The 26,601-nt window shown below is 49.0% G+C and overlaps 1 protein-coding gene across 1 annotated transcript in view; it reads right to left on the bottom strand.

Annotated features, from left to right (window-relative positions):
* Positions 1–10,179: 10,179 nt before the first annotated feature.
* Positions 10,180–26,601, bottom strand: part of Zfpm2 (zinc finger protein, FOG family member 2) — a 337,351-nt gene continuing 320,929 nt past the window's right edge. Inside the window, exons 7-9 of the mRNA XM_005381999.1 lie at positions 18,461–18,667; positions 15,618–15,842; positions 10,180–13,692 (exon numbers count right to left, since the gene is read on the bottom strand). Of these exons, the coding sequence (XP_005382056.1) occupies positions 11,201–13,692; positions 15,618–15,842; positions 18,461–18,667 (2,924 nt within the window). The 3' untranslated portion in view covers positions 10,180–11,200. The remainder of the gene's footprint in view (positions 13,693–15,617; positions 15,843–18,460; positions 18,668–26,601) is intronic.

Genomic DNA, 26,601 nt, shown 5'->3' with positions numbered 1-26,601 from the left:
TAACCGTCTATTAAGTGCATATACATACATAACTGTTAAATATACAGAATATAGCAGAATATATAATATACACATAAGTGGGGCTTCGGGTCACAAACTCAATGCTGGTCACAAACTGAACTGGAAGAGAACCAACTCAAATTTCTCCATAAGGCTAACTTTGAACCTAACCATTGAATTGGAGTTGGTTCTTGTCCAACTTGATTTTTGACAGACTCATAGTATTTGAGCTTGTGAAACAAGGTACCATTGTACATGTCATATTTGTGAGTGTGTGTGTGTGTGTGTGTGTGTGTGTGTGTGAGACTAGAGGTCTCCAAAGGCCAGAACTCTGCCTTACTCATCCTTGTGTCCCAGTGTGTGACACTCTAAATTACAAGCGAGTAAATTCATAAACAAACTCCTGAGCTCAGCAAGCATTTGCTGAGCCAAGCAGAGCACTGCACAGCGCTGCCGCCCTGCTCCCCTGCACAGACTTTCACTCACAGACGCCTCACTGCACCCAGCTCTGCCCGCTGTCTGCTGACCTGGGTCTGCTGGGAGGACTTGGGGCCCTCTGGCCATGCACCTGGCTCTCAGGCCCGTGAACAGCAGCAGCGTCCCACACTGGTTGCGGAGGGTGTGGACAGTCAGAACAAGGCCTGCTCCACAGACTTGCTGGGGGTCGGTTTCTTTCCCGTGCTCTGAAAAGATCGCCTCTTAGCAGAGCTCTCTGGCTGCAAGCCCGCTCCTGGGTGTTTCCTCATCTGGGAACTCTTGCTCGCTTTCACTGTCTATCAAAAATCTGCCTGCACTTCCCTTCAGGAGAGCAGTCTTTCACATGTACTGCGTCGACACTATTAATTCCCTATGCAGCATCTGCCCCTTGGAACCTATGCCCCAGCTCAGGCCCTGAGGGAAGGCATGCACTTAAGATTTTTGTTGAGTAAACACATGGTCAAAATAAAAAACAAAATCAAAACGAAGCAGCAGGTAACATCTGGCGGCACTGGGTAGCTGCGTCACAGGAGAGACTGACTGACTGGTGATGTCAGGGAGCAGAGGCTCACACGGGAGTCGGCAGGGACCACAGCTCCATCCGGCGTGGACCCCAGACCTCCTGCTCCCCTGGAGAATCCTCACCCTCTCCCCTACAAGTCCTTGCTGTAAGTGTCCAGCTCATGGCAAGAAGAGAGGGAGGGGAGGGGTCGAACAGGGTGCAGGGGAAGGGAGAGGGAAGAAGCATCCCAGTGTGTCCTGCTGGGCACCTCGCTGGCATGCCCTGCAGGTCTGGGTCGCTCGGGTACTCGCTGGAGCCCCCCTGTCTGAACGAGGCCTGAAATGAGAGGGAGCAAGTGAAGTTGGTGAAGATGGGCTGCTGGTGTGAACCCCAGCTCCACCCTCTGCTGGCTGTGGGATTGGGGTGCCTCGCAGCCTAGCTAGCGCTTAGACAGAAGGAGGAACCTTGCCTACCTCACTTGTTGCAGGGAGGACTGAGAATGTCTGCCCACGGAAAGTCCCTGGAGTTACGGCAGAGCACCTTCCTTTCCAGTGTCCTCAAGGGCATACTTATACACAGGGATTAGAATTTGGAAGTTACTTTGGGTCTGAAGTCACACAATAAAAACTTAGTTTTCCTTCAGATTTCATGCTTAATTTTATGATTCTTATTATTCTTTTATAAATCTAGTAAGTTTATGCATCGCTTTTAAAGGATATTTAAACATTGGTCTCATTTAAAACTTAAACAATCTTCCAAAAACTTGTATTTCACCAACAAATGTAACATATATATATCTGTATAAAGCTTTTCAGTTTCACATTAACAAACATTTCTAAAACTCAATAGAAGTTGGGCAGAAGTAGCAAAGTTATAAAGTGTAAAAAACCTCAGGTTCTGTTAACTGTTTTGACAGTTTATAGAACAGGGTCAACATACCATCGGAAGTTTAAAAATGAGCCTTAAAGAGGCCACCAATGTCCATTTGAGCTATTAACCCCAAGTCATTTATTTCATCCCAATTGATATTGGTGGGGTCACGTGTTCGGGTCCTGTCCGGGGCCCACTTCTCACTCTGAGGAGATCTCCTCCTCGTCAGAGAGACCCGGCCAGGTGCAGCCCCGCTCGGCCGCTCAGCCTTTGCCCGCTGGTGCTGCCCGGGCTGCCAGGGAGGGGTCAGAAAGCCTCGGTGCCGTGCTCTGCGACTACGTGTTACCAAATTTTGAAATTTCTACTTGAGCCTCTGATTCCAGCTTGGGCAGGGCCTCCACTGGAGGATGGTGTCAATCTGCACACTGCTCTCTTCTGAATTCTTCTCTGTTTTGCCCACCTGGTAGTGCTATGCACGCAGAGAACCTCATAAAAATTAGGCACCAAGAGTCCCAAAGACCGCTTTGGGTTCACAACTTTGGGGAAGGTTCTTCGGGAGCTGCAGCACGCAGCCCTTCAGGAACTGGAGCTGTCATTATTCAGTGTCAATACTGACATTGTCTTTTTTCTTGGCATTTGTTTCGGATTTACCCAGGCTCCTTTTCTCAGCATTTAGGTCAGTGGTTCTTGAACTTCGGCATGGATGGGAATCACCTGGCGGCTGTGGAGCTGCAGATGTATTCCTGGGCTCCTCCCGCTTCGCTCCTGACTCAGTCTGCCGCATGGCCGAGAATGTGCGCCTCTCCCACATTCCCAGGGATCACACTCTGAGGAGCGCGGCCTTAGATGGTTTTCAGGAGAGCGATGCCTATATTTTTTCTCATGTCACAGCCACCATCTCAGCCACACTGGAAAAAGCTGATCAGTGCAGTCAGTAATTCTATATTGCCAGATGTCGTGCTAAGTCCCAGTGGTACGAGAATGAGCCGCGAATACCTTCACGCATGTCCCTGTTCATTATAAAGTGCTTGTGGAATTCAGGGAAGGAATTCTTTCCCTGTATCTGAGGAGACGCCGACCAACCAAGCTTTAGCACGTGACAGGTTGCTGGGGACCCGGAGGGAGGATGAGTCTGGGAAGGAACAAGGAAAACCAAAGGTGCTGGCGACGCTCAGTCTGGGCCCCCTAAGCAAGTGAGCACAGCACTGTGTTCTGGGAGATTCGGAAAGGATCCTCCTTTTTTCAACATAAGGAAAGGCTTGCTGGGCTGTGAGGCACCCAGGCCCGGCCGTGGGCCCTGCCAGCTTTTGTGGTGCTGTCTGGCCCTTAGGGACCGATGATGGCAGGGACTGCAGCCGAAAGGACCACCTCCGGTCACCATCACCGGGGTGTAGTGAGAGTGGGGGAGGCTGGCTACTGGCTCTTCCTTGTGTCCCAGGGCGCAGCACTGCTGCATAGCCTCTTCCCCCTCCCAGCTGGACAGCAACGTGTGGGAATTCCGGTCAGTGCAGTGTGGTCAGCTGGGATACAAGCCACATCCAGGCCTGGTGCATGGCAATCCAGCTTCCAAGTCTGTTCCTTTCCTGTCAGCAGGTTGCCACTGTTCAGGGAACCCTGCTGGTAATGGAGCGACTTTCCAAGCCTGAACACCTGAGTGATCTCTCTGTTCTGCCTGCCCCTCTATTAAGCTATCAGGATTCCAGGCTTAGCTATAACAGTCGATAATATTACTGTACTAGCAGAGTGACAATCAATGCCTCCTTGAGAGACAATGACCCTCTTTAAAAAGAAAGTACTAAGAAAATTTATACTTAAGTGTAAGTATAACCCAAGATAATTTAAGACTCTGCCTTTTAGAAGACGTAGGGCATTTAGGTTACAGAAGTACGAGTGTGGTGGGGAGAGGCCTCAGAGCAGTTGCTAATAAATTAATTTAGTATTCTGTTTTGACAGCATATACACAGATCTGTTATCATTTTACTTAAAGTACCTGGCACAGTGACTTTCATATCTAAGTAAACAATAAATACATAAATGATGAACCAAAAGTTGGATCCCAAAGGTGGAGATGTGAGCAGAAGCCTAATCCTTTGAGGTCTTGTTAACTGTGTTGAAAACTTTGACTTGCTCCTGAGAAAGCCACGGAAAAATGTAAGAAAACGTTGATCGCAATCTGCTTTTATTTTGGAAAGGTCACAAGAATGGAAACAACCTTTTCAGTGTGAAACAGATTTAGACCAGAAAGTAAGAACATTAGTCTGGAGGTTCTCATAGTAATACAGGCGGGCGGTGATTGTGCTCAGGTCTTGAGCCATGCAAAGTGTTAGGGACCGGGTGAATGGAGGTACAAAGTCATGTAAGGTGTGCCTAGAAAGCTGGGCCTCTGAACGGGGGCAGCAGAACGAGAGACGAGTGAGTCTCTCCTCCTTTGTGGCCAAGGAGTAACGTGCGTGGTACTCACTTTACTCAAGTAGCAGTTTCCGGAAAATGGGAAACTGCATGAAGCTGTAGTGACCATCATGAATTATTTTCTCACACGCTGCTTTTGCTCATGCTCCCCTTTAATTAGAACATTCAAAACACAGCCGAGTCTCCCGCTTGTCCCCCTTCGCCTCTTCAGTACCTGTGTCCTCTGCTTTCCCTTACCCAAGGGACTGACTTATCAGTGGCACCTCTGGTTGAACCCTGCTTCCTGTGGGATACTTTCCCGGGAGGCCCCAGGCCAGACAGGGCTCTCTCATGCACGCTCCCGGGACAGTGCAGTGGCCGAGCATTTATCACGATGGATCGTGTGTGCTCCTCCTTCCACCCTCCCCACCTGAAGCCCGTGGAAGACAGGTGCTGTCTCCTAACATCTGCCCCCAAGAGCCATCATCAGGCAGTGTCAGAGGAAGGACTCAGAAGTGAAGTGTAGTAGTGAGTAGAGAAATGGATGGGTGAAGCCTGACTCGTTCTGTAGCGCACACAGCTGAAATCTGCTCATCACGTCTGCTCTCCCGCCCTGTGTCTCATGGGCAGGGAGCCCTGAGGACCACAGACCGCAGCAGCCCCTGCCCCTGCCAGAGCCCCACTGTCCCTCTGAGCATCTGTGTCTGATCACAGTGTGAGGCCGCTGATCTGGTAACAGACTCCACAAGTGTTTTCCTTGGGTTAAAAGAAAAACTCATCAAAATTAACACTAAATTGAACCTGGGAAGCACCGCAGTGAGGCAGCTGCTGGGTGTGAGACCTAAAGAGCCATGGCCGTGTGATCCAAAGTTCCGCCCAGTGCTGCAGAAGGCCAGAGTGGAGGAGGCCTGGGGGCACCTCCTCCCCTGCCCACTCGCCAGACACAGAGAATCTAGGTTGCAAAGTGGTACAAACTCATGCGCAGGTGTCAGAGAGAAGCCCCTGAACTCTTACAGGGCGGGAAGTGAAGAGCTGCGGACTTGGATGAGCTTGGCCGTCACTGAGCTCAGCAGGGGTGGTGCGGAAGAGGATGCCCTGGTGCGGGCAGGAGGGACACTGGGATGCACAGGGCAGCGTGAAGCACCAAGGACAGCGCACAGCCCAGGCCCCACTCACGCCCGCAGGGCCTGCGCTCCTGCGGCACTGGCCTCTGCCGAGTTCTCAAGCCACCTGTGTGGACTTGGGTCATCGTGAGAGTCAACGTGGGTGCTGAAATAAGTAACACTGCGTATTTTTGAAATATGTATTTGTTAATAAATAAATCCAATTCTTTTAAAAAGTATGTAGTTATTTACAGCAGCACATGGTGGGAGGAAAGAGAGGGTGAAGGAAGGAAGGAGCAGGGGTGGGAGAGCGAATGGCACCGGAAGGGGAAGGCCTGGTGGTGACAGCTGGCGGCCTTGCCCTGCGGCAGGAGGTGGGTCCCGGGGTCCAAATCCCTGTCCCTGCGTCTGGGAGCTCACTGATGGGAACGGCCTCTGGCTGATCCCTGCGTTTGCCTTCAGTTCTCTGTCTGTTCCTGGTCAGGTGTTTTGTTCTGATTTCTGTGTTCATCAGCTTCCTTCCTAGCTCACCTGAAACACTTCGTATCTGTCCCCAGCCTCCCACTGGGGACAGCTGCCACCACGGTCAGTGTGTTGCTTTTACTTACTTTTTTGAAGAACATGTACTGCCCCTATTTTTAATTTTATTTCATTTTGTCACTATGTATTTTAAAACAGATATAACAACACTGCATTTTCCTTGATTCATTATTTTCTTCAGGAGCACCGAACCCAGTGTGGTGTTGGAGGTCTGGGGTCAGACTCTGACCCATTTATGCCGTTGAAACCAGGGTATGTCACACACAGGAAATATCAAACAGCACTGCCAAGTAGGAAGCCCTGACACCCTTCTTTAATATGAAGATAAAGACTGCTTGAAACTATTATCTGTATGCAAAATGGGGCCACGAAGATTCCGGAAAATTATTTTCTTTCAATTCCTGTTTACTCTATTAATATACCAAGCAAAGTCTTTTTTTAGATAGCGCCAAAGTAAACTTTTACCTGCTGTATCTGGGTTGTGTGATTGTCTGAATTACTAGGACAGCCCCGAACCAGTGCACTGTCTGGTGCAGGGCTGTCATCAGAGGCGCTTGCTTCCCGCCTGGGTCCCGGTCCTAAGCGACGGTGCAGACCTGCCGGTGTAGGTGCTTTACTTGATACGGGACGTCACGTGGAGGCTCAGGCTCGGTCCCACCCTCTGTACCCATTGCCGGGACGTCACGTGGAGGCTCAGGCTCGGTCCCACCCTCTGTACCCGTTGCCTGACCATGGGGAATGTCTGTGCAGCCGTGGTGAACGATCTTTCCACAGGGCAGCATCCTGACCATCCCCGTGAACCCCCACTGCGATGGCGGTGCTGCTACACACAGTGGCCTGGCAAGGAGAGGGGGAGAACAGGGGCTGCATGCCCAGGGAAGGCAGGAGAGCCCTGCGGCCGCACCACAGGGCAGCTCACAGCACAAAGCTGCTCAAAGCCGGGGAGCTGTTCTCCTGGCGCCACTGGAGGGGACAGAGCTGCCTTCACCTCAGACTCCGGGCTCTGGATGGTCCAAGAGTGCATTTCTTCTGCAGGTCATGAGTTCCAGGGCCCTGTGCCCGTGAAGCAGCTGCAAGCTCTCTCCTGTCTCCGGGATGTCTGAGCGCCACTCAGACGTCAGAGAGCGAGGGAGAAAGAGAGCACACCTAGGACTTGGGCACTTGGGGGCTGGTCTGTTGCGTCTTCCAGGTAACGCACGTGCAGGCAGAGAGGCTGGGAAGGAAACAGCACTATCCACGCTCTGCATCCTCAACTCTAGGCAAGACCACTGTCTGCCCTGCTCCTCCCAGGAAGGTCTACAGCTTGCAACAGCGCCCACCTTCCCGCCACATTCTCTGTTGCCCAGGCGAGGCGCTGCTGGGAGGTGTAAGGCAGGAGCTCTCCTGGGGACAGCCGGGAGACGGGGCAGTGCCTCCCAGATCTGGACGGGTGTGTTCCCAGCACCCCCCAGCCTCGCCCCCTCTCCAGGACTCATCCTTTCTGTGGCGCTGGGGACAGCTGGACTCCGAAGTCCAGGCCTCCTGGCCTCCCGCATGCGGGGAGGTGGGGCAGTGGCGCCCCCAGCAGGAGCGGCGTGGGCAGCGCAATGAGCGCTGCTGCGGGGAAACGCGCTTGCTTCTCCTGGCCTCAGCGTGACTGCTGTGCTCCTGTGCTTCCCGAGCCCTCCGGACTCCTCCACACTCCCCAACAAGGGGTCCCTCTTCTGCTGTGCAAAGGTGCCCTTCTGAAATTCCGTGCCAGACACCGACTCCTCCAGAAGTAAGACTTCCGTGCTATAGCGGGCGGTGGTTCTGTCTCACGGTGACTGTGAAATCCTGGGGACCTATGTTCAAAAAGCAACCTAGCAGGTTATCCCGTTCCACAGATGAGCTGATTAGGTCAGGGAACCTCTCCACTGACCATTCATCCGTTTCTTGATTCTTCAGCTGTGCGCGTCCACCAGCGCTTTCCTACTCCCACCGTTCATGGATCAGCCCAGTCGCTCCTACGCACTGAGGGTCGCTGAGCTATTTGTGCGTCGGGAGCGGTTCTCATCTGGAGACTTCTTTCACCCCCGATATCCATGCGTCTCAGTTCCCTGCTCTGTGGTGCTCCAACCAGAGCCCCGTACAGAGTAGCTCGGATTAAACCAAGAAAATGGGAGGTGGACTGGGAGACCCTGAGTACTACTGCGAAATCCTGGGGACCCACGCTCAAAAAGCAACCTAGCAGGTTATCCCTGCCAGGCACATGCAGAAGGGCATAACAGCTTCCTAATTTTGTGTTTCTTACTTTTGAAAGCAATAATTGTGATCGATACTTCTCAAAATGAACCTGAAAAAGGTTTAGTTGTTGGACAATAATGTTGATGCTAAACCCTGAAATTGGGGATTGGCAAGACAGCGCAAGCATCCCTGGCATGCACATTTCCTTTATTTTGTGACAAAGTAACTCCAGCTGAGATGCCTTCCAATCTCTGACAATCAGGGAACTGGAAAACTCCAAGCAAAATAGCTCTCAATAAAAACTGAGAGCAGGGCTTGGTGGCACATACCTGTGATCCCAGACTCGGGAGGCTGAGACAGGAGGATCACCAGAAGTCTGAGGCCAGCCTGGACTACATAATGTATTTAAGGCCAGGCTGCACTACATAGTGAGACCTTATCTCAGAAAAGCCAAAAACAAATAAGTAAATGAATAAATAAGTTAAAAATCGAATTTTTGTGGGACAAGACTACCTAGAGTTTGTCAGACCAACACTTTTATTCGGAAGGCTGATATTAGAACATTTCTGGGTGACGGAAACAAACAAGGACCCTTCTTCTGGATGAAAGTATTGGATAGGTGGTAACTTCGAGATCCCAACTACTCCAGAGATAGTTAGAAAAAGTCACCTGTGAAATAAACCTACAGTCTGCGAAGTTCTGGTGCCTCAAAGGAAGACAAAATGGCAGCTTCAGCTTTGGCTCGCCCAGGTCCCTTCTAGGACAGCAGTAACAGCAGACAATCAGGTCACCAGTTAACCACCATCTGCTTCTGTGTGTTTTTCCAAAAATTCAGTATTCCTCAATTCTTGAACCTTGACTGTGCCAGCTGTTCACCTCCACTGCTTTGGGCAGCCCACCAGCAGCCCCCCAAAATCCCGTGCACCTCATAAAGGCCAGGAACATCGTGCCTTGTGTCCTAGCCCATCACTGGGCTTTGACCATCCTGGTGCCCCTTGTAACTAAAATATATCTCCTGTCTGTGTTTTATTCTGTTGCTGTAACCCTGAGCAGGAGATCAGTGGTCCCAGAAAAGGGCCCCAATAAACCTTACAGAAGCTGGAACTCAGGGAGGACGCTTCTGTCCCAGGGGGCATGGGAAACAGTCTCCAGCACCTGAGCATGGTGCAGGGACCGCTGAGCTGGTCAGGGGTCGGGACTTGGGGTTGGCCCTGGGAGTATTTTCTTTTTCTGTTGCCTTCCCCTTCTATCACCTTGAACATTAAGGAAATGTTCTGTCAGAGTGTGACGTGACTGATACCTGTGATTCTGTGGGATTAGCGGAGCAGTGTCTTTTCTCTGGAAGTCACAATGTGGAATGTGGGTACCCTGGTCATGACCAAGAGAAGGTGGACATGCCCGCTGAGCGGGGTCTCACACAGGACAATGGGGCAGGAGCATCTCCACTGCTGGTCAGTCCACATTCTAGCATCCAAGGCAGTGGGAGGTCATGTCCTGGAAATGACTCTCTTTAGGCAACCTCTGATTGCCTTTCTTTTCAAGCCAGGAGTCAGACACCAAGGCTTTTAAGCTGTATCTGACTTGTCTTGGTGTCTGCCTACTGGTTTAGTGGAGAAGGAGCCTGCCGTGGACATAAAATCTGAGCCCAAGACCCACTTCTCTGGCTCTTACTCATTAGCTTTGTGATGCTGGGCGTTCAACATTCCTAACCCTTAGTGGTGCCAGAAAATGAAAATATTCCATCTGATTAACGGGCTTACAAATGTTCTTCACAGATTCTGAGTTGATCTTTCAGGTTTAGTTTCAATATTAAGATACCTGGGTTGCTTCATTTAAAACTGAGATCAGATTATTTGCCTCAGTTGGTTAGTCTGGGGAAGGGTGATAGTTTTAGTTTTGGGGATTGTTCTATAGTGTTCAAATCCTTGCACTATGTTGAGGTCCACTGAATTAAACAGAGGTCACCCAAAAAGAAATCAGTCTGGCATCCAAATTTAACATAGACTCTATGTGAAAGTGTTGCTGTTTACAACATGACACATTTGAGAGCTCAGTGATTTCCCTTGGTCCTCACGATCAACAAGGAAGCCACACTTCTCCAACAATCTGGAATTTTATTCCATCCATATCCATGCATAGTAACAACATTTGTTGAGAAATTATTTCTATCAGAAGTAGAACATTATCTCTGTGATCACCAGGTGCAGTATTGCTACTCTTATATTTAAATAGATCTTATATATGAATTAAATTCATACTTGCAGCATTGAGTTCAGGGTTTTGATTTAGACTGTGCCTTTCAAAAGATAAAACTGGTTAACACTACCTCATTCCTTACAATACTGCTTCCAGTAATTTTGTTCATCTTTATAAAGTATTGCATTTAACAGCAAAGGTTTAAAAATTGACAGAGCTGCATCAGCGAAAGAAAATACAAGTACTATACAAGAAAAAAATTGCCATCTTCATTTAACATACATGTTTAAGATTAAGAAAATGGACAGAAACGTACGGCTACATACAAATGCAAAGCCTAGTGACTAAGAGACAGTATTTGCTAAAATATAAAGTGCAAACAGAGCCTGATTATCCAAGAATTGAAATCTTAAGGCGAACTCATAGCATGTGTATTTAGAACATCTTTGCAAGTTATATTTTAGCATATACATATATCTGCAACAGCATATAAGGAAAAAAATTAGGATACACAAGTGCTTTTGAAGCTATTTCTAAAATGCTGTTCTGTATTGTTTGTGACTATTTTCTTTAAAACCTACTATACAGTGCAAACCATATGTGCTACACAATAACTATACAATAACATTACAAATGACTTTAATATAAAGTTTTTAAATAAAAAATAACATAACCACAGCTATGAATACTGCTGGTAAAATAAATTAATTTTTTTGAAAATGGCACCAAGAATACACTTTACTAATGGACTGTAATGAAATTACATCTTAAGTCTTTAACTCAGCCATGGTGAATTAGTTCCTGATCGCCAGATGTAATTCAAACAGCTTGTTGTTGTGTTGTGTTGTGTTCTGGATGGGTTAGAACAACATACTAAACACTGGTACCAAAGGTGACTGATGTCTACGGAGTCCTCCGTTCATTTGACATGTTCCGCGGCGTGTGACGAGCAATAGAACTTCTTGTGAGTTATAAAGTTTGAAAGGTTGTTGAACTGGATGTCACATAGCCGGCAGTACTTGCCACTGCTCGGTGTCTGGGTGGAGCCGTTCACGCCTTTCGCTATGCTAGACAACTGTTCCTCGGCCGAGGGGGTCCCGGGGGAGACGTTCTCGTTGGCAGCTAGCGGGTTCTCCGAGATCCAGGAGGGCGATTTGTGACCATCTTCCTGGGCCGGGCTCTGGGAAGCGTTCTCTTGCTGTGGGGTGGCGGCTGGCCTCTCCTCCGGCCTCAGTCCCCCGTTCACTATGACCATGCCTCTGTTTTTGGGCGGCAGTGGCAGGGAGTCTTTCTTCGGCACGGTGCACCCATTGGAAGACGCCTGGCCTTTGGGAGATTCATTCTCTGCATTTGTGCTTTGCTCTATGTCAGTGTTGTGGATCACAAGAGAGCCCGAGATGTAGTCGCTGGGCTTTATGCCATAGTAGGGGGAGAGCTGGTCAGCTGCTTTGGCCTTCTTTATTGCTCCCGGGTAAAGGCATTGGGGAAGAAGCAAAGGTTTGCTTTCTTCTTTTGTAGCGATGAGCTGAGCTGCTTCACTGAAGACTTTCAGGCCTTGCAGGGTAGCTAGATGGGACGAAAACAAGTTTCCATTGGGAGAGGGCTGCTTCGGGTTCCCGTTTTTCTCACACTTTATGATGCTTCTTTCATAGCTGATGTCTGGGCTGTTCCGTTCGCTCTCCGGGTTGGGAAACCCTTTGCCGTCTAGTTGGCTCAGCTCGCTGCGCTGGTGGGCGGTGACTGGGCAGAAATTCTGCTTGTGGGCCAGGTAGTTCTCCACCTTGTTGAAGCTGATCTTGCACACGGTGCACTCGTGGTAGTCCAGCAGCCTTTTGGGAGATGCAGTCGTCCGCTCAGACTGGGACAAACACTTCTTGCTGAGATCGATGGGCACGTCCATCTCCAGGCAGGACATGCTGGAGTGAGTGCTGTCGCATTTGGACACAGGGACACATTTGTTGATGGTCAGGGAAGTTTCCAGGTGCTTGGAGACAATTCCGGGGAAGATGTCACATCTCGGGTGGTAGCACTCGCCCAGCCCATCGGCGGCCTCTTGGGTGGAGCTGCAGGGGTTGCTGAGGCTGGCCACGTCGAGAAAGCGCTGCTGGGCCAGCGGGGGCCTCTGCTCCTGCTCGGGTAGGCACATCTCGTACATCTTCCTGCGCTTGCGAGTGCGCATGGTCCTCTGCATGGCAGGCACTTTGTTGGACGCAGACCTCTTCAGCGGCGGGTCGTGGCGCGTGGCGCAGTAGTACTGTTTGTGGACCATGTACGTTTCGTGCCGGCTGAAGGTAATGTTGCAGGCTTCACAAGTCGTCTTGTTTGGGTCGCTCTCCCCATCCACCAAGGGGATGCTGGCATTCTTCACATCGACAGGTTTGCCATTCACTTTGTCATCACTGCTGCTGGTGGTGGAGAGCTTCTTCGCTTGAGCAGAAAAGTCCTTGTCATGGCCCTTCCCATTGGGGCCCATTAAATCCAAGACAGTGGAGGAATTGATGCAGGGAGCCTGAAGAAGCGGGTTCTCGGGGTCCGCAGGATGTGTGGGCGGGTTGAGGAGGCTGATGGAGGTCTGGCCCGTGTTGGGACTCACCGCTTCGGGCATCTTTTCTGCAACCCCAGGGAACTCCGGGGACTTGGCCATCTGCTGCCACCGGCTGCTGCAGTAATGCTTTTTGTGCACTAGGTAATTATCCAAATTATTGAAGGTTATGTTACACTCAAAACAAGTCGCCCCCTTGGGCATCAAGGGGCTGTAGATGACAGGTGGGTAGCTACTGCTTCCATGCCTCAGCCGCCGATGCACCAGCTCGGACATCTTGGCCAAGATCTCGGAAGCCTGGGGAACCATGGTTATATCTTGGGGAAACGCAAACTGAGACAGGAAAGGACCCACAGGGAAGGAAGGCCCGACGTTGGGCTGCACAGGGGACGAAGCAAGACGTGGGCTGGAGGGCTCCGACTTTATCTTCGTGTAGGAAAAGCTTTGCTTGTTTGTTGCAGGCTGTATTTCGGGTCTCTGGGTAGTGAGAAAGAGCTGGGTCTTTTTCTCACACTTGTCCAGCTCCGTGTCAGAGCTTGCATCTTTAGTCTGCATGGCCTTCTGGCCCAGAGGGAGCTCGCCTCGGGCCAGCGGGTCGGCAGTCGACTGCAAGCTGTCTTCAGGTCCTCGTGGAGACTGCTCAAGGTCGCTGTCCCTGGGCAGTTTGCCACCAGTGGCATGCAGCTCCTGGTGAGCCAGGAGCTCCCTCTGAGTCTGGAAGCCAAAGTGGCAGTGGTTACACCGGAAGGCAGCTTGCGTGAGGTGGGAGAACAGGTGCTGGTGGAAGCTGATCACAGAGTCTGCCGTGTAGCTGCACACGGTGCATTTGAGACTGGCTCCAGGGGGCAGGAACTCCTCCATCTTCATGCCTAGGAGACATCACAAGGACACTCAGGACCACACGTGCTCACCCCAGAAGTCAGGAGCCGTTATGAGGACCTGTGGTCTTCAAGAGGACAGGCACCAATCTATCAGAAACCCATGGGGATACAAGTATCTTGGGATGGTGTGGCCACCGTGACTGCACTTCCTGGTCTCTATAGCATCTCCAGGCATGTTACGGCATCCAAGTGGGACAAGCGTCATCATCTCCATTGTAGGAGATAGGAGACAAACTCAAAGAGGCCCAGGGAACCGATTATGAGAAGAAAGCGAATAAGTGACAGAACCAGGCTTGATCGACACAGAGTTGCTATTAAACACTTGTGTGCAAATAATGAACACAGGGACACATTTGTTGATGGTCAGGAAAGTTTCTAGGGACACTGGAAATGGTCTCTGCTCAGAAGAGTCCAAGGAGGAACCACAATTCCCCTTTGGTTTGAATCTAGAGCTCTGTCCGCTAGACTTGCCGAGCACGGTCTCTCTCTGAGGCTGGTGTTTGGAGACAGATACCAAGCACTAAGCCAGGCGAGCACTTAGGAGCAGGGTCCACACCACCGGCTGCTGCAGTTGCCAGCCACACATTGAACATGGTGGCTCTCAGCAGGACCAGGGCAGCTGAGTGTCACCAAAGTGAGCCGGGCTCTGCTCAGCTGCTCTGGGCTCTGGACTCAGATGAAAACGGCCTTCAGTACTTACAAGCTGGAAATATGGCAGCAGCCCCCAGTGCTGTGTGACAACAGGGGCTTCCTGGCCTTTCCTCCTGGGTTCAGTGCCCATGTTCTGACGCAGCTGAGTGGCTTCCTCTACCACTGCTCTTTTTGTCTTGTGTCTGACTTTATTCACCACCGGTGACCCCCACCCTGTCTCTTCCTCCCCTGCTTTATGACTCTCATGAGCTCAGCTCACCAGTGGGCAGGCATGGGGAAGATGGGTGGGGGTGATGTTCTGCAGGCTCGAAGGTGAAAGCCTGCACTGCACTGGAGCCTGGCAGTAGGAGCTAGTGTTTTAAACTTAACAACTCTTTCAGATTTAATTATTTAACTTAGGCAACAATGGCTAGGGAAGTCACCCAGAGGTGTCCCACAAGTTTGGTACCATGTGTGCTGAAGAACTGGTATTCCTAAACTCCAGCTGGCCCCACCCAAGAATTACCTTGCTTAAAGTTAATATAACGATGTAAATGTTGTTAACCTCAATTTGAAAAAGAAGTATGATAATTGAGATACTGTGAGATTAAAGTAACAATTAATGGCATATAATTCTACAATAAACAGGAATTTATTTTGCTACCTTGCTGTTAATAGACAGCTTAAAACAAGCTTGTTTTTCAGCCTTGTTTTTCTTTGGGAACACAGTACTAACAGTAGTTCTAGGTCATAAAAGTCAACTAAGGTCTAACAATGCACACTGGAAGTCAAGGACATTTTATAGACTCATACTTAGAAGTTAAATTCCCTGAAGTGTGACTTTTAGTTGGGTCTATCAAGATAACAGCTTAATTCAATGCATCCAATGTTTGCTGTTTTTCAAATACTTATTTTAATGTATCTACTGGTCCTCTTTTTCCCTATGGGAAACACTGTGGTCAGTTTCCAAAGATGATTTGACATGCAGGTACAGCAGGGAATATTAATATAATACACAAAAGGAGCTAAGATTTTGTTCCCAAAATTATATGTTCTACCTCAGTAGGAAACAGAAAGACCAGGCCTGTGGTCTGAGCATGGTGGGTGTTAGAGAAGAAGTCAGACCCAAGTCCTTGGAGTAAAATGTGCTGAGTAGAAGTGGCATAAGATAAGTCTGGCTGTCCAGCAAGAGAGGTAGAGACAGACAGACAAACAGACAGTTGGACAGATAGATGCAGGCCGCCTGCACAGGACAGCAGCACCCTGGGCAGCCCTCCCCTTACCACTGTGCGAGCTCAGGTGCATCTCCAGGGCACGGGCGCTCGGGAAGCTCTTGGTGCACTGCGGAAAGGGGCACAGGCTGGACACCTGCGGGGCGCCGTCCTCAGTCTCCTCCGACACCGGGGCGGCCTCGCGCTGCCTCCCGCTGCAGTAGTACATCAAGTGGGCCTGCAGGTTCCGCTCGCTGCGGTACCAGATGCCGCAGGACTTGCACGGGAAGATGTCCTCTGTGGGAGAGCACAGGTGTCAGCTGCTGGCCACCTGGGGCCTGCCAGGCAGAGCGGCTCTGGCCCGCGCTCCTGAGTCTGTGCTCAGGCTCTGAACAGGCAGGCGGGGGGTGATGGGGTTAGTGTGCCGATGACTCAAGAACAGGCTTTTGTTTATTTGTTTGTATTTTTAGTTTTTATTTTTATCAGCACATGTTTGCAGTACAGCATGATTACATTCATGTAGAAGTTGGTACATGCATGTAATGCATCTTAATTCTTTTTATACCTCCCCATCTCTTGGGCCCCTTCTCTTTGGAAAATATGTTTCCCTGTGTAAAGAAATGGTACACTCCACAGGGTAACTCCCCACAGATTCTCTAGAAAGGGGGGCTATAGAAGATTCCAATGATAAAGCACAAAATATTGATTTTATACGGTGTTTATGGTTTAGCAAAACCCTGCACTTAAACTAGTGATGTCAGTTGGGTCATCTGATTGACTAAAGACCCGAAGGCCACATTTTCCTCTTCTGAGAGTGCCCGACAGGCATGGGTGAGAAATCAGAGTGAGGATGGAGCCTCCGGCATCCTGGAGTCTACCGTCTCCAGGGGTGAAGTGTGAGAGAAGCCCTGGTGACTGTTCCCATGGAGCAGTCGGCTGAGAAGGGGCCTGGATCATCTGGATCAAGGTGCTGCTGGGGAGCAGGGCAGCCCAGGGATGCAGGGCAGTAGGCGCTGGCCTGCAGAGCTGAGGCAGACAGAGCTTGGGTGAGCAGGGGAGAAAGCAGGACTGTGAAAGACCTGGAAGTGCAGAGCGCATCCCCAGTGACTGGACAATCACTAATAACCCTAAGTGAGGCACAGACAGAGTCAGAGGTCAGAGCCTCCCAGGGTGGCATCCAGCGTGGAAGGGAGTGGATGTTGAAGGAAAACTTTGGAGGCCATGGCAGTCACTGGGTGGATGGGGACAGGGTTTGAGCTGCAGCTCTTCACCATGCCATGGCTGGTAAGTCCACGAGGTGTGCGTCTCCCTGTCTGCACACAGGATTTCTCCATGTGTGAACCCTCATGCCCTCTGCTGAGGGGCCTAGAGCCACCTGTCTGTAGTCACACAAGTGACGGGACTTGGGTTGGAGGCCAGTCTTAAACACTCTTCCCTGGTGCCTCAGTAGCAAGGTGGCAGAGAGGAAGACAGCGGGGGAGGCCGCAGTGACAGCAAGCTTAGGAGTACTCTGCAGCTAGGGGGCAGGTTCTAGATCCCATGCAAAGGGCCTGAGCCAAGCAACCCGGGCTCACAGTCCTTTGAGACAGGTGCACTGGGCATTGGGTAAGAAGCACAGAGGAGCCTGGGGGTGGGGCACAGAGTTCTCCAACTCTGCAGTAACAGTGGGATTGCACTTGTGAGCTGCTGGTTTAGCCTTGTAATGGGAGCCCAAGAGCAAAGGTGATTGTGTAAGAGGAGTCAGGAGAAAACTAAGGACCAAGTGGGGACCAAATTCATTGTGAGCAGAATGAGGACAGTAACCACAGTAGAGTTTCCAATAAAGGATTTCAACATTGTGTACTATTATCGAGCCCGCGTCTCCCGAGTTGACTGCCGCTGACATGATTCCGGAGGCTGCACGTTTCACCAAGCATCCATTTAACCAGCATACGTGTATCTGGTTAATTCCAGAAAAAAGTTCTGTGCAACTGTGCTCAGGATTTGAGATCTGTAGTTATCTTGCTGCGGAAAGCAATCGGCCTCATCTCAAATACAAGTAGAAGGAATATTCATGTATCGGAGGCTCCCAGTAACACGAGGTTACAGGGAGTCCACGGAATAGAAAATCCTTTTGCTCCTCCAATTTAGGTCAGCTCATGTTTTAAGCTCCACACTTTCCAAATCAAAGTGAGAATCAAGTAAATAAAACAACGAGATGCACAGCAAAGGATTCTAATCAAACGAGATTAGGTTGGACCTATTGATTAGCATAGGAATTTCAGAATCACCTGAGAATTTCTGGTAGTCTTAGAGCAAAAAAATTATTACTGACTATTTTAATTATTTTAATATCAAGGCATCATTTTCTGTCTTTATTTTTCCTTTCTATACCATAATACCAGGAATTTTTCAGGATATTTTTGACTAAGTGCAATTTTTCTATTACCTCTAACTTTGTTATTCATCTTCTTCCTGAGGATTACATCCATCTGGAACACAGATCCTGGGCCTCCTGGGCCTCCTAGACCTCTGTGCATCTGTGGGCTACAAACTCCACTTTGTTCCAGAAGAAGAAACTACACTCAGTATTTATCTTAACAAACTAAGACCACAAAGGTAAATTTTTCAGTGCACATTTAGGTTTCATGTGGAATATTAAAAGCGTACATGTATTTTCCTTTCTCTCCTTTGTTTTACTTTAAAATTATCCAAGCTCCACTTCCTTTTCCATAGCATATATAATCAAATTCTGCCTTTGTATGCTTTTAATTTTTTTCAAGCTTTTAACTCTACAGCTTTTCAAGAAGACTGAACTCTTTCTACCGCGGAAGCTTCTGTGATGCTAACTGGTCCTGTTACTGATCCAGTGGGGAGGCCAGCTTCCCTGCGTCCTCCCGTCCGCTCGGCCCACACCTGCCCCCTCCCGCACTCACTGTTGACGATGGCCGTGGGCAGGATGGACGCCATGGCGGCCTGCTGGGGCAGCAGCGGGATGGAATCCAGCAGCCGCGCCGGGTACATCCCTTCCGCCAGGGCCATCTGGCTGGCAGCCTGGAGCCGAGAGTCGAAATCCACCATGAAGGCGATGAGCTCCTCGCCCTCGGAGATGGCCTTCGTCGTCGTGCACCACAGCTGACCCCCTGGGAAGGAGAGACAGGGGACAGAGTGACCGGGGTGCCCCAGCCTGTGTGGCCGACTGCTGTCCGCATGGCTCCTGGGCTGTGTGGTGGCCCCTCTTGGAGGGGTGATGTCCAGACCCCAGGTGGGCACCCACTGCCGCTGGCGGGATGGATTGCTTGGCATTAAGTGGACTGCTCGGTGAGCAGGTGGAGGGGAGGCCAAGATCAGTACAGACCTAGTGAAGGCCCCCGGCAGAGAGAGTCACCAAGCTGTTGGCCTGAGTCACCAGCTGGGCCACTGGAAGTCACCTCAGGGGCCATCCGAAGTTGCTCTTTCAGTATCTGGGGCAAGTTCTGTCTTTCCCTTCCCAGATTTCCCTCTCTCCCACTCTCCATCTCTCTTTCTTTGACTCCCTCTCAAATCCTGTATGATCTCAATACCAGATGCCCCCACTACAAAACAAGTAGCAAGCGCTCCTAAAATCTAGCAAGTTACATGAAATTCCAGCTTGCCTCTCGCTCTGTCTGTGCCCCCTTTGGGGTGCTCCACTCCACTTCCCCAGCACCCTCACAGTGTAGGTGCTTTATCTGTGCTCACCCCCACTGAACTTCCTGAAAAGAAGATATGCCCAAGATCCTTTTCAGGGAGGCTTATTTCAATAAAGATTTGTTTAAATGAAAAGAACCCTGTCTTCAAACACTAAGATATACCCTGGCTTTGCACTTCAAATGGTCACGTGTGGTGCATTAGGAAGAAAAATTAACTATGCAAGTCCATCTTCTAATGTATTGGAACGTGATAATGAACGCTCATTTATTTAACATGTTTAGACAGGCAAAGCACTTATATTTTGTTATCTGCACTCTCAGGCCTAGATATGTATCCTGCGCAGTTATGCCTGAAGTCATGTGGCATACTTGATATGTTATAAAGCTTTTTTCTCATTGTATATATATTGGAAGATTGTATATTGTACTCATTAGCGCAAAAAAAAAGGGTCCCGTTCTGATAAGTCATATTGCTCTGTTTGTCTTTCAGCATAACTGTCTTCTCAGCCTCACTTCATTTTTTCCACCCTGAGAGAACACGGTGTTTAAACAACTTGTGGTAAAAATCTGGTGGGGAAGATAACAGTAGTGTGGGACACGGCAGTTACCAGAAGAGTCCGCAGGCACTTTTAGAAAGACCTTGGGCAACTCATTCAGCCTGAGTTGAGTTTCAAAAGTAAGCAAGGCCACTCGTGAGTGTGCAGGTTTGTGAAACAATTCAACCACAATCATCAGATCTGTGTGGAAGTTTCCAAGTAAAGCACAACTATCCTGAGATATTAGAAAATAACTTCTATTTTTCACTTTGACAGGAATGCATTTGAAAGCAAACAGGTCTACTGCAGTTGAATGAAACAGATTCATTTTGGCATTAATTGATTTATTTTTGAATATCGGAAGCTACATGAAGAGGAAGGTGCATGGTGGGGATCTCCCGCGTCTTGTGGCGGCACACAGGCGCCCCCTGCCTTACAGCTGCACCTTCTCTGCCCTTTGGGTCCAGGTCACAGTCAGTTGGTGAGCACCGTGCGTGAGGAGCCGCAGTGCCACGTCGCTGTCAGTGCGGTGCTTTGGAGTCACTCGATCTCCGCGCTAAAATCCCCTCACTCCTCCATCTGAGTATCAGTCACAAACTAGGGCAGGGTCTGGAGAGAGGATCCAGCGGAAACAGGGACTTCAGCGCAGGCATCTGGGGCCGGCTAATCTTTGTCACCACAGCAAGCTACGCAGCAGGATGACTGAGCACTTACGCTGAAGTTTTGAACAGATCCAATAAATAAATAAAATAAAATTGAAATGTATCAAGGGCAAAGAAAAGTACACAAAATGATTTTTCTACATTACATTACCCGACAGTTGTAACACATTTCTGTGTTTTCAGCTGTACCCAGCCATGTTTCCTATTTTATCGCTGGTATCGCTCTGTCTCAGTTTACAGTTTAGTCAGCACGTGCCATTTTAAAAGGCTGAATCAGACTGAAAATGCACTCTGCGGACCCGATGAGGAAGGCAGCTGTCCCTGCCTTCATCCCTGACGTCACCGGCTCATCACCTGCCCGTGCTCCTCCGCTGGGCGCCGTGTCCGGGAGCCAGCCTGTTCTGCGTCACCAGAGCAGGAAGTCACGTTTTCCGCCTCTTTCTACGCTGTGGCTGCCATTCTGGTAGTCTGAAGCTGTGGTGAGGGTTGTAGCACGCGCCACAGAGCTGGTGAGTGTACAAACCAGACTTCCTCTCACAGGGAGCTCAGAGTGGGTGACCAAGCTTTGCACAGCAGGTAGACACTTGTACCTGGCGTGGGTGGGAGATGCTGTATATTTACTTAGCGAATGAGTACGTTTTTGACACGGATCTTCTTTTTCTGACCCGTAATGCACAAAGGAGTCCGTAGGGGTGGGAAAGTTGCATGACTGCCGCTGGAGCCGCGAGTCCGAATCCGTTCATGAGAAGTGTAGACTGTGCGGGAGAAAAGAGCCAGCTTCGAGAGACGGGGCAGAGGGAGGGCGGGGGATTGCGGGAGGGGTAAGCGGAAGTGGAAGGTACACCACGGCCTCCGGCTGGCAGAGGTAGACGGGGTGATGCCACCAACGAGGGCTATCGGTACCGGGATACACCACATCTGTTTTCATCCTGCAGACTAGTCTGTGAGGTAGGCGGTGCTTGCCTCACTTTGGAGTGGAGAAAACTGAAACTTGGGAAGACGAACTAACTTTCCCAGACCTGCACACATGGTCCCTGACCTAGACGTTTTATCTCACTCCATAATGTGTGTGTGCACACGTGCAGGTATGTGTGTATGTGTGTTACGCATGTATTTATGTGTGTACACATACATGGGAATAACGAATCATGTTTTGAAAATGTGAAGTTTGAAATATTTGCAAGGCTTGTGGATGAACGCATGTAGCAGGCCACTGAGCCTGGACAAGACACACTGCTTGGAGAAATACAGACAGCATGTAGGAAGTGACCGGCTCTTTCAAAATGACTCCACACTCTGCACTGACGGACGGACCCAGCAGGAGCCGAGTGTGAGGAGAACGTGGGTCTCAGCACTGAGGCTGTGAGCTGAGGGGCTGGGGTCATTGAAAGATACCAAGAGAAAATTTGGAAAAAGCGAGAACCAATGAATTCAATGAGCTAACGTATCCACGCTTCACTAGAAGCACTGACTCACTTCCAGGAAGGAGACTAAAGCCGCACCCATTTGCGGGTCACGTGCTATATCCTGACCAGTGAGAATCGGCAATTGTTCCCGGGAGTCTGTGTGACTCTGAGGATGTGGCAGAACCAGCTTCCAACTCCACTGTTTTTGGAGGTGGGGGAAACTCTGCCAACCTGAATGTACCGTGGTGTGGACTGCAGCAGTGTTCATGTAAGTGAAGAAGCAATCAGTGCTTGAAATGCTAAGTCACATTGACATTTGGTATCTTTTGGTGTTTTACACCCACTGACCTCACCTTTGATGGTAACAAAATACAGGATGTCAGGGTTGGCTTTAGTATTGAAGCATCATTATCACAAACCCAGAAAATAACAAGTGCTTGAGACGATATAGAAAAGCTGGAATACATGTGCACTGTTTGAGGGAATGTAAAGTTGTACAGTACGGTGACTTCTTCACAAATTTAAAATAGAATTACCTATTATTTAGCAATGCCACTTCTAACAACATACTCCGAAGAACCGAGAACAGGATCTGGAGGACACATCTGAACACAGGCACCTGTCGAAGCAGATTGTTCACAGTGGCTAAAGTCAGCTCCGGTGTCCACTGAGCAGTGATGACCAGGACGCTGTGGCACAACCGAGCAGTGGGATGCTTTTCAGTCCTGGAGAGGGGTCTCCCGGCTCATGCTGCTATGCGAATGTGTGCTGAGCACATCATGCTAAGGGAAACACCAGTCACAGTACACCGCACGGTTCCACTTGTGTGTGAGGTGCTCAAGACCCTCCAGGTGACAAAGAAGCAGACAGGAGCAAGCTACTGCAGGCCAGGAGCTTCAGTTTTGCAAGATGAACAGTTCTGGATGAGGGTGATGGTTGCACAACTACGTTAATGGTGCTTACAATGGTTAAAGAGTGAGTTGTCTATAATTTATATTTTATGCTACATTTAAAAATCTATAAAAGTTATTATTTTTTTACTAAAATGTTTCATCTGTGAATCTAGAACCCTCATACTTCTTAGCTACAGCTGTGGGTATGAATGTAAGTTTTACATGGTGCTTTTCAGAGGAGATGGTTTAAAAAAAAACCCAAGGGCTTCTCCTTTCCTTTGTTTTCCTAGGCTATTTTTGTTTTACAGTGAAATACCTGAGGCAGAATACTGACTCGTGAGAGGACCCACTGAGCTCACGACTTTGACTTTCGAAGCACACAGCACCAGCTCCTGTGAGGGCTGTGTTGAGGCAGCTGCAGCGCATGTGCGGGGAGAAGCTCGCTCTCCAGACAGGAAGCCAGAGAGAGGCCGAGCTCCCACAATCCCTTTCAAGGGTGTACTGCCAGCTGACCTTGGGAACCCCCAAATCTCACCTCTTCAAGTCCCAACCTCCAGTCCCCCAACCTGGGGACTAAGCATCCAACACAGCAGCCTCTGCAGGAACAACACCACCCAAGCCAGAGGCAGAGCAGAACTGCAAATGGACAAACACCTAGTGAGACGCAGGTGCGGCTGGAAGGTAGTTTACTTTGGCCACATTAACTGTTTCCTTTTAGACGAGCTTTGGACACTAGTGTTGATCTGAAATTTTCTGTTTTAGCTCCAAGGTGCTTCATCAACTGAAGCTTCTGCCTGTGTTTCCAGGGTCAGTGAAGTGTTCCTACTACATCTCCACAGAGAAGAAAGGTAGGCATTTAAAAGGATGTTTCTTATGACTGTCACAGGCAGTGGTGGGCCCAGTGTCCCTGGATTTAAGTCAAGAAAAATTTCAACATGTGACTCTGCACCACTGGCAGTAAGTGTGGAAACAAACAGTGTTATGCAAAGACCCTGGGGCACACCTGACACTATACTTACTTGATCGATAAAATTCTTACTACTTCCCTGGCACTGCCATTCCAGAGTAAACAACGCTGTTCTATGGAAGGCCCTGCGAATACCAGGGGGTTGTTGGCACCTGAAATCACTGCACATGTGCCTGTCCTCAGTGCAAAAGTGCAACAGAAAGGGCGCTTGACAGGTGGCTGGGAAAGTGTAAAATCTGGGCCATTTGTTACTAGCCCATTCTTTCCCCATGTCACTATCCAGGGGCAGCCACAAAGTAGACCCCTCTAGATTATCATCATCCCACTGTGAGCCATATGCTAATGAGTAAAAATCACACATTCAGTAAGCGGATACTGGGGACGTGCCACACACCTGCAATCGCCAAAGACTTGGCATGCGTTTCTTACTGACTTCTCCCAAGAAGGTTTCCATTTATTCCCATTTTGCTGGGAAACCATGAGGCTGGAAAGTAAGTAAAGCTGGGACAACTGTAAGTAAGTTATTTGGGATCACACAATTGGAGGAGAATTGGAGGCAAGCGGATTTGAACAACTGGCTTTTGACTCTAGAGCTTGCATGAAGAACCAGGTGTTCTCCTCTTTGTTTTTTCTTTTTTGTTTTTTTTCTCCAGTACCGGAAATCGAACTCATAACCTTGCGCTTGCCAGGCAGGCGCTGTGCCGCTGAGCTAAATCCCCAGCCCAAGAACCAGGTGTTCTGAGTACAGCGCCACCTGGTGCTTACTGCGGAACCCCGCTGCACCTAACTTAGATGCCTTTGAGTAATTACAGTTATCTCTTTGAAGCAGAACTAGTGGTGGCTCCCTTTGTAAAACAGCACTGGGCAGATTACACACTGATTGTGCACGGAGCTATTAAATGCATAGGTACCACCTGGAGAGCAATGTCTATACCATTTGTAATGCGAACGTGACTTCCTGTTATTTCTAACCTGACTAATTTCTCATTAAAACAGTTCACACTCAAAAAGCACTCACTGTGCGCGAGGCACTGTTCCAAGCGCTTCACACAAATGAGACACGTTCACTAATAATAAATCCTTTGCAGCACCTTCCCAATTCCCTGTTTAAATTGCAACTGAGCTGGACATAAAAGGGGCCCCCAGGTTCTACCTGACCACGGAGCCCTGAATGGTGATCTGGACCAAGCTGTGGATTCCGGGGTGTTGGGGGCTGAGTCGATGCTGATTTCATGGCCCTGTTTCTGATCCGTCCAATGGGAATCTCTGGGAGTGAAACCCGGGCTCCAGGTGCTTTTCAGATGCCCACAGAAAGCTCCCCAAGCCCAGGGAGTGCAGGTAAGTGGCATGGGCTGAGGTAGGATGCAGTGAGGCTCATCTCTCGATGACCAGTGTCTCAGGAGGAGTTCAGCCCACTCAGGGGAGAGGCCCACTTTGAAGCTCAGTGTGGCATCTGAAAAGAGCCCTGAATGTTCCCTTTCCTCTGGTATTTGAAGAACGTGGGGATAATGAGTAAACGGGTGAAGGCAGGAGGACAAACAGGGGGTAGGGACTCAGCATTCTTTCTACCAAATAAGCTGATTTGGAATTTAGTAAATGAACAAATCACATCCAGTTTTTGCAATGCTTATTTCTGGATTGAAGCTATGTAACTTACTCCTAGGAAGGACCAATAATATTGCATTTCTCCAAACTGGAGAAAGATCATATTGTGCAAACCGGAGCAAAAAATCACATTCCCACTGCATGGACACAAAATCTTTATCAAATGACATCAGGCTCCGGGGCAGCTATCTGATACCTTCCTCGCTTCCACCACACGGCAAGGTCAGTTTGGGCTTCGCTCTTTGTCTGTCTCTAGGCTCCAAACACAGTGTCTCCCTAAGTCCCCATGCTCGTACCCCACTCCCTTCCCAAATAAAGGACAAATACGCTCAAGGCTGAGAAAAAAGTAATGACTACTAAGACCTTGATGTTCTTGAAAACCCATATACTTGCTGTTCTGAGTCATGTCTGTGATCAAGGTTCTCGTGCAAATGGATACTGTTCTTAACAGGAAGCTTATAAATTTTTCTCATAATTGCTGTCGAAACTGCAATGAAGTGTACTACAAGTTTCAGTAATGAAGACTAAAGCCATAGTTCAAACGTGGTTATATTTTGGAAATTCATGCTCCTCTTACTAGAAGCAGTGGCCTTCAATGTCTGCCCATGATGCCAATTTTTCACTTGCACTTTTTATTATTTATGAAATCAGTGTCTGGACAATGTCACACAGACCTCTGCTGATAAACTCTAATTAAGATTAAGACAGGCCTTGTGGAAAGGATCCCATCATTAGCAAACATGATAAACACAAAAATACTCCCTACTTGTCAACCAGGAGCAATTCAGTAACCTAACAGTATTATCTGTTGCTAGGTTACAGAGCTGACAAAGCCTCAATTACATTGTTCGACCATACCTATGGAGTTCTGTATAAGCAAAATGTATCCAGAATAAAAGCATTTAACTTTGTCTACACTATCTGCAATTCACAGCTTCTTACAATGGTAAAAATCAGGTTAATAATTACATAGCATGCTGAAAAATCTTTTCCATGTGTTATGTCTATACATGCTTCTTTCTAATTTATCGGTGTGATTGATAGACACTGGCTTTGTAAAAATAAGGAAAGGCAAGCTTCGTGAGGCTGTAAACCTCTACCACAACTAGGTGGGCTCCTCAAGATGTAGACTTATGCTTAGCATAAAAATGCACAGCAAATTGAGCCAATTAAGTCACAGTTCGAGTTGTGCAGTCCTTGCTTCCACATAAGGAAGGATAGGGAGCCTCAAACGAACAGATAGGGATGTCAGTGTGTGGAACTTTCATGTAAAAAATAACACACCCAGACATTCTCACCTAACAGTGCAAAAGGAAAGAGATGGCCTACAACAATAA

Source organism: Chinchilla lanigera, unplaced genomic scaffold, assembly GCF_000276665.1.
Source record: "Chinchilla lanigera isolate Chin_1 unplaced genomic scaffold, ChiLan1.0 scaffold00016, whole genome shotgun sequence".
In the NCBI taxonomy this organism is placed as follows: Eukaryota; Metazoa; Chordata; class Mammalia; order Rodentia; family Chinchillidae; genus Chinchilla; species Chinchilla lanigera.
Note: the sequence above shows the minus strand (reverse complement) of the source record. Positions and strands in the feature narration are given on the sequence as shown.